The sequence below is a fragment of the Scyliorhinus canicula genome, chromosome 11 (assembly GCF_902713615.1).
Source record: "Scyliorhinus canicula chromosome 11, sScyCan1.1, whole genome shotgun sequence".
In the NCBI taxonomy this organism is placed as follows: Eukaryota; Metazoa; Chordata; class Chondrichthyes; order Carcharhiniformes; family Scyliorhinidae; genus Scyliorhinus; species Scyliorhinus canicula.
This window is the reverse complement of record NC_052156.1, coordinates 115,677,123-115,689,819: the sequence shown is the minus strand read 5'-3', so window position 1 is coordinate 115,689,819 and position 12,697 is coordinate 115,677,123. Positions and strand designations below refer to the sequence as shown.

Sequence of the window (12,697 nt, the reverse complement as noted above, 5' to 3'; positions counted from 1 at the left end):
AGGAGAGTGGAAGAGACATGAAAAAAATCAAATGTTTTCACTGCAATCAACTAGGCCATGTAAAGTTACAGTGTTGGTGGTTGAAGAAAAGCACTGGGAAGGCTGATGTGGTAAAAGAGGATAAGACAGTGGGGTTTGTTAAAGTGGTAAAGGAAAGCCCAAGTGAAGCGAAGGACGTGCAAAAGATTGTACAGCCTGATCAAGAGGTGATTGATAAGAAGGTGCCAGATCTCTTTAAAGAATTTACTTGTGTGGGTAAAGTTTACTCATGTGTATCAGGAGGAGCAGGTAAAGTTGTCACAATTTTAAGAGATTCGGGAGCTAGTCAATCTTTAATGGTAAGAGATGAGGAGTTAAGTAGTTTGGGAAGAATATTGCCCGAAAAGGTGGTAATATGTGGAATTCAGGGTGAGAGGAGTAGTGTTCCATTATGTAAGGTAAGGTTGGAAAGTCCAGTGAAGAGTGGTGAAGTGGTAGTAGGAGTAATAAAGAAACTATCTTGTCCAGGAATACAGTTTATCTTGGGTAATGATATAGCTGGATCGCAGGTGGGTGTGATGCCTACTGTGGTTGATAAGTTAGTGGAAAATCAGACAACTGAAGTGTTGATGGACGAATATCCTGGGATTTTTCCGGATGGTGTAGCAACAAGGTCGCAAAGTCACAGTTTGAGACAAGAGGAGAAATCAAAGAGTGAAGATGAAGTTGAAGTTCAATTATCAGAAACGATTTTTGATCAGATGATTGGATAAGAACAAGAGGTGGAGGATGAGGCAGATATTTTTAGTTCAGGAAAATTGGCGGAGTTACAACAAAAAGATATAGAAATAAACAAATGTATCAGAAAGCATATACGGAAGAGGAATCTGAGTATACACCAGAGTGTTATTACCATAAAAGTGATGTCTTGATGAGAAAATGGAGACCGTTACATATGCAGGCGGATGAAGTGGGCAGACGTTCATCAAGTGGTATTGCCGGTAGGGTATAGAAAGGAGGTGTTGAGAGTTGCGCACGAGGTACCAGTGGGAGGTCATTTGGGAAAATGGAAAACTCAAGCTAAAATACAAAAACATTTTTATTGGCCTGGACTACATAAAGATGAAGTTAAATTTTGTCAATCATGTCACACATTGAACATACAGCTCAAGCAGTGATAAAACCAGCGTCCTTAATACCAATTCCAGCATCTTAGGAACCTTTTACAAGGGTCCTAATTGATTGCATAGGACCGCTTCCTAAAACAAAAAGTGGGAATCAATATCTTTTGACGACAATGGATGTGTCTACTAGGTTTCCAGAGGCCATTCCAGTACGTAATATTACAGTTAAAAAGATTGTGGAGGAACTACTTAAATTCTTTACTAGATATGGACTACCCACATTAATATAATCGGATCATGGATCAAATTTTACCTCAAGGTTCCTCAAAGAAGTTATGGATAGCTTACGAATAAAACAATTTAAATCAACTGCGTACCATCCAGAATTGCAGGGAGCGTTAGAAAGGTGGCATCAGACATTAAAGACAATGTTGAGAGCTTATTGTCACGATTATCCAGAGGATTGGGATAAAGGAATTCCATTCGTACTGGATGGAATTAGGGATGCACCTAATGAGCCAACCAAATTCAGTCCTTTTGAACTAATTTTTGGTCATGAGGTAAGAGGACCACTTAAATGATTAAGGAAAAATTGGTGAGTGAGAAATCGGAAATTACATTATTGGATTACGTGTAAAAATTTAGAGAACGATTAAATAGAGCAGGTGAATTGGCTAGACAACATTTAAAAGGTGCACAACATGTGATGAAACGGGTAGCGGACAAGAAATCCAAAGTTCGTAGTTTTGCCAGTGGAGATAAAGTTTTAGTGTTGTTACCAGTGGTAGGTGAGCCTTTAAAAGCAGGGTTTTGTGGACCTTATCAGATTGAAAGGAAAATAAGTGAAGCAAATTATGTGATAAGAATGCCGGATAGAAGGAAAACTCAGTGTGTGTGTCATGTGAATACCCTTAAAAGGTACTTTGAAAGGGAAGGAGAGAAAAAGGAGGAGGTTTTAATGATTCTCAATGAAATCCTCCAAACGTGGGCTAGGATAAGAGTCCGTTCTTGCAACTGCATTCACCTTTCGATAGTCTACACACAACCGTTGGGTACCATCTGGTTTAGGTACCATCACTATGGGTGAGTTCCATTGGCTGCAACCCACTTCAATTATACCATTTTTACTCTCAATCTCTTTGTTAACCTGTGCCAATTTTACAGTTCAAAGTGATGAACCAAATCCAGATGATTTTGAACTTGACATACCTCAAATTAAATTGGAAAATGAAGATGTTCTTAAAAATTGGGATAAATTGTTCAGTTACCTTCCAGAAGAAAAACAAACGGACCTGAAAGAGTTATTGATATCACATGGGCACGTTTGTAGAGATAAATTGGGAAATACTAAAATGGCTGTCCATGATGTTGATGTGGGAAATGCTGTTCCCATCAAACAACATCCATACAGACTTAACCCTTTAAAATTGGCACAGGTTAACAAAGAGATTGCGAGTATGCTTAAAAATGGCATAATTGAAGGGGGTTGCAGCCTATGGAGCTCACCCATAGTGATGGTACCTAAACCAGACGGTACCCAACGGTTGTGTGTGGACTATAGAAAGGTTAATGCAGTTACAAGAATGGACTCTTATCCTATCCCACATTTGGAGGATTGCATTGAGAAAGTGGGACAATCAGCTTTTATTTCCAAACTGGATTTACTTAAAGGTTACTGGCAGGTACCTTTATCCGAAAGGGCGAAGGAGATTTCAGCTTTTGTGACTCCAGATGGTATATACCAATTCAAAGTTATGCCATTTGGCATGAAAAACGCCCCAGCCACATTTCAACGGTTAACTAACAAAGTTGTTTCAAGATTACCCAATTGTGCGGTATACATCAACAATCTGGTAATTTTCAGCCAGGCATGGAAGGAACATTTGAAACATCTGATGGAGTTATTCGATCGACTTCAGGTGGCAGGTTTGGTGATAAACCTAGCCAAAAGTGAATTTGGAAAAGCCCAAGTCACTTTCCTTGGCCAGACAGTTGGACAGCGCGAATGGTCACACGGGATGTGAAACCAACAGTTATTGAGGAGTTTCCGATACCCTCATCACACGGGGAAATAATGTGATTTCTTGGCATGAGTGGATTTGATTGAACATCTGTGAAAAATGTTGGTCGCGTGGTTGCTCCACTGCTGACTTGCTGAAGAAACGTTGAAAATTTCAGTGGACAGCGGACTTTCAACAGGCATTTGATTGCCTGAAAGCTGTGATAACCATGCTCCTGTGTTGGAGAATTACAAGTGACTCTGTGATCAGATTGAACTAAAGTATCTGACTTTAAAGAAATGCCGAGGCGTAGAGAAATGGATGGATCGTGCAGAGACCTTCTTGGTCAAAGAGACTGCCAATCGAGAAGGATTCCAGTTGGAAGGAGGAAAAGAAATGGACTATATTATTATACCTGTTTGCGTGTGTTGTTTTTTTAAAATGAAAAAGTATTTTTACTGTGTGCATTTCTTGAAGGATAGTGAAAAGGTGAAAAATGAAACCATCTTGAAGTTGATGGGTTTTTTTTTCTTGGGGGGAGGTGTCATGCGAGAGTACCTTTAAGAAATGGATGTTTATAAATGCGTATGTATATAAATATCTGTAGTGAGAGCACCTTTAAGAAATGGGTGTTTATTACTGCAGTGATGTCAGGGAGTGGGTGAGCTGGGCTGTGTCAGCATTTTACTTTCACTTTCGGCTTTTTGCTGCAGGGTGGGTTTGGTTTCATTTTAGTTTTGGAGAAGCTGAAATCACAGCAGGATGTGTGTGAATCTCTGTAAGCTTATGAGTGTCCATTTGCTGATTTCAACGTGATAACTGTTCTCAGTCGTGAAGTTAAACCTGAGGTGCTTCTGTTAAAGGTTTTGTTTTAAGTCTTATGGATGTTAAAAGGAAAGCTCAAGGCTCACTTAGTCTTGTATTCTTTGGGGGTTGTATTTGAATTGATGATTGCTAAGATGTTCACTATGTTTTAAAAAGGTTAACTTGAGTTCAAAGAATAAACATTGTTTTGCTTTAAGAATACTTTTTTTATTTCTGCTGGACCACACCTGTAGAGTGGGCCGTGTGCTCCCCATACCACAATCTATTAAACGTTGTGGGTCAGGTGAACTCCATGATACACTCTTGGGTTCTCTAAACCCTAGCCATAACACAATCCTCGAAGGCCAGTCAGCATACTCATCTCAAGGCAAATTAGAGTTTAATTTGTACTACAATCTGTCTCAGTTTCTGTATATTTGCCAGTATAATCTTACAGTCCCAGTTGATGTTATAACTGGACACAAAGATCCCAAAATGGAACCCTGGCTTAAAAGACCATAACGTTTACTTTTTGGATTGTAATACAATACTCCTTTACTCCTCCTTTAGCTTAGCAATTACACACAGGTTTTAGGATTAGAACAAGCTACAAAGTACATCTTAAGCTACAGTGGTTTCAGTAACACACAGTCCCCTTGACTGTGTAAGATACATTCCTGTCTGTATCCAAGTGAATGTCTGTGAATTTCCCCTCAAACTCCCCCCCCCCCCGCCCCCCGCCAGATAATTCACATTCCACTTTCAAAAATCATTTTTAAAGAAAAAATAATAATTATGCCCGCCCCTGCTTCCATCAAGGCTTCACTTCCAGGTTGATACCTCTCCCTTCAGGTTTCCTTTCTCTGAAAGGCTTTTACACAAACTCAAGAGGTCCAGTCACCAATTTCCACAATCATTTCAAACAATGATTCCTAAACTGTAATGATTTCTCACAAACCTTTGCGCTACTGCAGATATCTTTCTGGCCTCTCACGATCCAATCCCTTTTCCACTCTCTGACTTTACTGAACAGTAATCGGTTCTGGTTCCTAGTTTCCTCTGTTCCAGTAACTCCAGACTTCTCGGAAACGTCTCTTCATTTCTCTAGTTTCCTTAACTAGCTGGACTTTAAATTTCCAGCATCTGTTCTCTTAACCATTACTTCTTTTCTTCTAGCAAGGCTGAGAGAGATGTTCCCACTTTAGCCTTCTAAAGACAATTGCTTTGAGAAGAGCTGAGGGCTGCTTTCTCTCTCACCGCCCGTCTCCAGGTGCAATCAATTTGCTAAACTAAAACAGAAAAGCTTCGCTATCTTGCATGGCCCCAGTTGATAAGCAACCACTGCTGGTTTATTTATTCTTCATGCCATAGAGTACGCTAAGCACAACCAAATCACAATTGGAATTGACCCCAACCCCCTTACATACAATCACCTTTGTACAACATGAATCCAACTATAGGTTTTATCCTTCCAAGCACAGAAACATTATATTAAACTCACTTAAAACTATACCTTATCTTTAACGCTTCCGTATACAAATATAAATTTCTTAAAATTACCTTTATTTTCCCAACAATATATGTTTGTAAAACATTTAAGCAAATTACCACTTTGCATATTAGGAAGGGGAAAATTGTAAATTGTATGCGTGAAATTGCAAGCTGACATACAAAACCGGATTCGTATACTATGATGGGTAACAGTTACCTCGCCAATATTTGGACCAACTGAAATAGAAAATTATATTTCCATTATATTTAAACTCATCTTCTATTTCCTACAAAACACATCTTGATTAAATACATTCGAAAGAAATTACTTCATGTTGAAATTAGATATGGCTTAGCAGACTACTTTAAATGATATGCTAAAGGAATAAACAACTGCACATACAAAACGTGTCCTTAATAATACATAATTATCCTTTGAAGCCTACAGTTCCTAATAGTAATTTCCTTCCATCTATATTTAGCTTTGGCATTGCAAAAGCAGGATGGTTTCCAAATTAACAAGACATGGTGCAAGGATAACTTTTGCTGAAAGGCAAGCCCAGATTTGGTCAGTACAGGCTCATACCTCTTCACTCAGCCTCCTCTGCTCTTCTTGCCTTCGCTGATGCTCTGCATTTGCTACCGATTCAGCTAAATTATTCAGTTCCTGTTCACATGGTGTGCCCAAAAATGACAATAAAGGAGGCTCCCATCCATTTCTAAAGTGAGGCACGTAAGGGGGAATAAACTGATCTTTAGGCCACTCCGATCTGGAACAGATACAAGTTGGATGTTAGCAAAAGGAACAATTCCTTCCATGTGGAAAAAGCACATATTGGGATCACTTGTATATTGTGTTGAAGAACTGAGTTACAACCTATGGTCTATAACTAGTGGGGTCCAACTGTAGTTTATAAACAGTATAAAATTCCATGTAAATAAAAACATTCCGACAACTTTTAGTGCAATAAGAATACATGACACTGAAGTGATTAGGCAAGTTACAGAACATATTTTGAAACTGGTTTTATCATTGAACTTCGAGCAAGCTTCCTTCTCAACAGGATCCAAGCCTGGGAAGTTGAAACCAAAACACAGCATTTCTTTACAAAGGGTTTAGTGACTCAATCGCAACACTCCTTCTCTTTCCCAGTGTCCCAGCTATCCCCTATTTATGTGTTCATAGTATTGATTAAACAATGCCTTTCACCTCCACCATAACAATTTAATTAACATATTAATATTTTGAACGCAAGTTCGTGCAACTACAATGTAAATTAGCTCAGAAACCAGTTTTATTGTATTAACAAAGCACTTTTTGTCTGTTAGTTTATTTGAACGAAATGAGTTAATGTATTCAAATTACAGTAATGTGACAGCACAGTATCGGAGGTTGTGTTATCTTACGTGTGAATACATCAAAAAGCAACATTCACCTTGGATTACAGCTGAATCCACTTTGTAAATCTATTCTGGCTGGTTTAGCACAGGGCTAAATCGCTGGCTTTGAAAGCAGACCAAGGCAGGCCAGCAGCATGGTTCAATTCCCGTACCAGCCTCCCCGAACAGGCGCCGGAATGTGGCGACTAGGGTCTTTTCACAGTAACTTCGTTTAAAGCCTACTTGTGACAATAAGCGATTTTCATTTCTTTTCATTTTCAATTTATAGGGGAGGCACTGGCATTGTCACTGGACAAGTAATCCAGAAACCCAGGGATCGTTTCTCAAGTTATCAACAGGACACAAATTCAGTCTCATACAACACTGAAGGCAACATTTCACAATTGCAGAATTAAAATTTTGCCATTTCCTGGTCTTTTATGCAGCCTTTTGAGATGCTTAAATTTGGAAGTAGTCTTCAGCACAACAATGCTGATTAATAGGAGTAAATTCAACAAGATAATGGCCGGAATTCTCTGTTCCTGCTGGCAGTGCAGTCATGCTCATGGGTTTCCCGACGGAATCCAGTCCAATATGTCAAATTATCCATCAGCTTTTTATGGTGAAATTTACAAGTCCACAGAAACTTTATACATCATCTACAACTACATGAAGTCTTATCAGCCTTCCTTCCGCCCCTCACTATCCAAACCTGTAGAAACCCACAGCAGCCTTCATCAACTCACCCTCTACAAATTAAAATTGGTCAATTTGAAGTCCACACTTATGTGAAGCATATCTTTATAGCAGAGGCAAGTACTGTAAGTAAGCATTCCTATAAACTTGCCTGGGTTTAGTCCACGTTTCATCTAAGGAAAACCAAATTTCCCTTTCTTCAGGTGTGACACATACATTCAGAAAGTCTATAGCATCCTTTGTCAAGAGAGGAGAGAGAACAGATCTACCTATTTCAGGTCCACCGCTGGTTTGTATGACCTGAAATATAAAAGTTTACGGCAACGTTAGAAATATGTAGTGTAGCAAGACCCCCACCCACCGCTGGGCAGTGGGATGAGGCCATTAGTGGGCATTAATCAGCCACTAAAGGGCCTCAATTGGCAGGTTGGTGGGAAGGCCAAGCACAGGTCTTCCCATTACGAACAGAATAGAGGGAAGGGGGGAGGGAAGGAGGGAGAAAGAGGGAGAGACACAGAGAGAGACAGAGAGGAGAGAGAGTGTTGGGAAGGCAATGGGGTCCCCACCCGCCTATTAGAAGCCTCACACTACTACCAAACTTGCTATGAGGGAAGGCAGATGATTCCAGCCAGTGTTAAATTGTTCCAAATTATAATCCAATTGTAATTGAATGCAATTTTTTTTAATGAAGCAGGCCGAGAATGAACTCTTCAATTTCACAATGATTTTCATGACTGCCAATGCCCCCCAAATTACAAGCAACATAATTCCACTGACTCAGTTAGACTGAATTAGGATAGCCCAAACTCGTTTCACTCGAGACAATGACAGCCAGTAGAATTTAATTTTATCCTATTGGATTTAAACTCAGTTAGGTTTGATTTCACCAGCCACTCCCAGTGGCGTGCAGAGGTCTGGTGATGCCCGGGGCAAATCTTGATTTTATGCCCCAAAGCCCCACGTAAATATTTCATTAAATATCACCAAAAAACCTATAAAAAACGTAGTTGCACCCGTTCTAGAGCTATTCACTAACCTCTTTATCTTTGTCATCTCTAAGGTATAGGACGGCTGCCTGAGGTTAAATTGCGCTGTAAGAGTTAGTCAATTTCCCCTTAGCGCTGGGATTCTAGAGATATTGTTCTCTTCTTCAGTCATTTTGCTTTGCAGCAATGGGTGAGATGTTATGTCTCGAAAGTTGTGCCTCCCTCCTCTGCAACCCCCATGGAGAAGGATAAGAGCAGCAACGTCATGGAAATACTGTTATGACCCTTGTGGAAACAAACTACAAACAACCCAACTAAGACCAATATACAAGACTTCATTTTTATATTAGCAATCACACCAAAATCAACGTAAATTAAACATGAATTAACAGGAAAATTGCAATAATATGACCGATAAATTACACATAGCAGATACAAAGACATATCTCACAATTTCTCAGTCAGCCCTTTCAGCACGTATCGCATTCATTTCAGCCACACTATCCTTCAAAACGTTGAACTTCTTCAAATCAAATTCCATCTTCATTTCTCTAAAGCTTTAGCACCAAGTCTCATCAAACATCGGCATTACTTCACCCAATTTCCACAAATATTATTTTCACAGTCGACACATTTCCAGATCCCTTCTTCTTCACAACACCCTGGTCATGTGGGGCCTGTTTTTGCACTATGCCAGTGCATAAAGGGTCCCCAAATCCAGATATAAAAACTCTGTTCAAGATCCGAGCTCCAGCAGCTTGCAGTCAAGTAGAACATAGAACAGTACAGCACAGAACAGAACAGGCTCTTCAGCCCTCGATGTTGTGCCGAGCAATGATCACCCTACTCAAAACCACGTATCCACCCTATACCCGTAACCCAACAACCCCCCCCCCCCCCCAACCTTACTTTTTTAGGACACTACGGGCAATTTAGCATGGCCAATCCACCTAACCCGCACATCTTTGGACTGTGGGAGGAAACCGGAGCACCCGGAGGAAACCCACGCACACACGGGGAGGACGTGCAGACTCCACACAGACAGTGACCCAGCCGGGAACCGAACCTGGGACCCTGGAGCTGTGAAGCATTTATGCTAACCACCATGCTACCGTGCTGCCCCTGTCTCTGAGAATCTCCCATTTATAGGACCCTGGGCTTTAAGTATAAAGGGTAAGAGGGCAAAAGTTAAGAGGCCATGATGAATCTTCATAAAATACTGGTTCTGTCCCAAATGGGTGCCCCTGGCCCAAATGTCAAATTCTGGGCACGACAGTTTAGTAAGTTGACAACTATAGAGAGGGTGCAGAGAATGGATCAAAAGATAAAGATAAAGATAAAGATAAAGAATAAATAAAACTCACCCATGGTGGCATTGATTGCCGTCAATTCGGGAGAATTTGCGTCCTTTTTGTTCGCGCTCCAGCCGCCGAGTGCAAAGCTGCCTCTTCACCAGCGGCGACCGCGGTGCGCAGGCGCGCTCCGGCCGACCGCGGTGCGCAGGCGCGCTCCGGCCGAACGCAGTGCGCAGGCGCGCTCCGTTCTCTTCATGCTGCTGCCCCCATCCAATGGATGCCCAGGGCCAGCGCACCGTCGGCCCCCCCTCTGCACGCCACTGGCCACTCCTCCCTATGTTGACTTCCTCTCAGTCAAATAAACCAGCTTTACCATTTGCATCTAGCCCCATTATATGTTATTCTCGTGTATCCAGTCATGAGATTGTACAATTAGATACTGGGTAGAAAATGGAATTGAGCCGCTTTGCTGAACCCAAAATAGCTAACGCACATCAGAAATATGTAAAAATTCCTTCCTTATAATTTGATGGGCAGGACATAATGCAGAAAACAAATCTGTACTGAGCTAATCTACAATTCTGTTAAGTATCAATGAAAGGGTGTTGTTGGGCACTCAAATCATTGCGCTAAAAATCCAATATCTGAATTAGAAGTGACTTGACTCAGTTAAATGTGTTAATTGCGAAACATTGAGATCTGAACTTCCTCGGCGTGGTAATCAGCGTGAAATTACTTACACCAATGTTTTTTCAATGCTATCTCGCTGAACACTCGACCCAGGCAGAGACCCAGACAGTGCGGTGCGTTGAAGAGGCCACTCCCCCTTTTTACACCATGAGCTGCCATAAACCACACAAATTCAAAGGTCCATTGAAATTTAGATTTCTTTGTCAGGTCAGGGAAAATAAGTATTTATGGTAAGGATATAGGATTTAGAGGTGGTGGGAGATCAGAGGTCAGAACAGGTGTTGGGGGTAAAGTTCCCTACATTGGTTGGGGAGCAGTGGGGGGGGGGGGGGGGTTAAGAAAGAGAGAAGATATACTGCTGGGAGTTCAGCGTCGGTCTGTACCATAGTTACCGAGACGTTAAATGTGGCTTTAGTTATTCTAACTTTCAGAAAAATCCGAAGTTTGCGATTCGCATTCACACAGGGGAATTTTACATTTCTGGACAATTGCCATGAGAATCTTACCCGTGAATTTCCAAGGGGAGTTCTCCAGATGTACTGCCGAAATTAACTGGTGAGATTTACATGGCAATTGTGCCTCCCCCCCCCCCCCCCCAACCAACCAGGACGCTGGGGAGCCGGAGGTTATGGCCATTGTGTTCATGCAGCAGAGTTGATTATGATAGACAGAGAAATATACACTACCACTGAGATATTGAAAATATTTCATGCAGTTAGCATAACAAAATGCCCGAGGCACTTCACAATGGTGCTATCAAACCAAATTTGACAAGCCAGATAAGGGGACATTTTGGCAGACGGCCATAATTTTAGTCAAATATATATGTTTTAAAGGAGAGTGCAAACAGGATAGAGAGATAGAGAGGCCAAGAGGTTCAAGGCTGAAATTCCAAGGCTTACGACCTGTAGTTGAAGGGGTAATTACCAAAGGGTGGTGCAATTAAAATCGGTAATACTAAAGAAAGGCCAATATTGGAAGAAAGTAGATATCGCAACAGGGTTGGAGGAGATTACAGAGATAGGGGTGGTGCAAGGTTATGGAGGGATGTTAAAACAAGGATGACATTTTTAAAATCATGAACATAAAACAGAAACAATTTCAGTGGCAACTGATTAGATCATGGCAATATTAGCAGAATGTGCATTTCTTGGAATTTTCAACTTGAAAAAACTTTTAATGCTGTGTGTGCATGAAATAGTTGTGCTCTATTCCCAATGTAGTGGCTGCACATACAACATTGCCTTGCAAAGGAAGAGTACCCCATAAAACTGATGATTGGTAAGGAAAATAATTCAAACTGCCCGAGGATGCTCATGCAGGCTTTTAAGCAATTAAGTCGTAAAATCATTATCCATGGTCCAGGCAAGAACTGTTAATGAGTCACAAGAAGGTCAAGGTCCCATACATTTATATGGGTCCCTTTGTTAACTATAAGGCGGCATTGTAAAAGCGGAGCCAACCTGTCTGCAACGTCAGTACGGACTTCATGAAAGTGATCGAACCAAATGGGGCAAGCATTTCCTACACATAGGTCACGGAAAAGCAGAATCTGACCTGGTCTTTAGACTCTCTGTTAACTGGAAAAATTCTGTATTTCTGATATCAATGTAATTTTTTTTGAAAATAACATTGCAGATGTAAGAAGCTTCCTTACAAGTACATGGTACAAGGTAGGAATTGAATGGCTGTTTTTTTTCTAGGCTAGAGGAAGGTATGCAGTGGTGTTCCATCAATACTAGAACCTCTGCTGTTTTTATACATATATTAATGATTTTAAGGTACAAGGCACAATTTTGAAATTTCCAGATGGCACAAAATGTGTAAGTGCAGATTAAGAAGTTAAGAAGATAGTAATGGATTTCTGAAAAAATGCATTTGGTCAAAGCTTTGGTGAGCAAATGGCCTGAGCCCTATTTGCTGATAAGGCCAATCTTATAGCATGTGGATCTTAAGATTCCCAACACGTACATTGACCAGCGAAAGTAGGCTTGTTGTAGGGAACCCTCCTGGCAGAATTCTCAATTACTATGTCAAGGTAAGGGAGTTAATTTGACTGTTCCATTTTAACGGTAAATCTGAGTGCAGGATGGATATTGGCTACCCTCATCAGATGATTTCACACTGCATATTGTGCAAATTCATGAACGGCCCGAAGGCTATTACTTTCGGCGATGAAAAATGTCCAGTTTATCTCAGATTACCCTGGAAGGGCAACATATCTCAAACGTTTAGCTAGCTGTTTCATACTG

At 40.9% G+C, this 12,697-nt stretch overlaps 1 protein-coding gene across 18 annotated transcripts in view; it reads right to left on the bottom strand.

Moving 5' to 3' along the window:
* The window catches only part of eps8a (epidermal growth factor receptor pathway substrate 8a), a 200,908-nt gene that overhangs the window by 30,692 nt on the left and 157,519 nt on the right, over positions 1-12,697 (bottom strand). For all 18 annotated transcript variants that reach the window (XM_038811132.1, XM_038811140.1, XM_038811143.1 and 15 more), the window contains 2 exons: positions 7,626-7,774; positions 5,985-6,168 (listed from right to left, as the gene is read on the bottom strand). In XM_038811132.1, the coding sequence (XP_038667060.1) occupies positions 5,985-6,168; positions 7,626-7,774 (333 nt within the window). The remainder of the gene's footprint in view (positions 1-5,984; positions 6,169-7,625; positions 7,775-12,697) is intronic.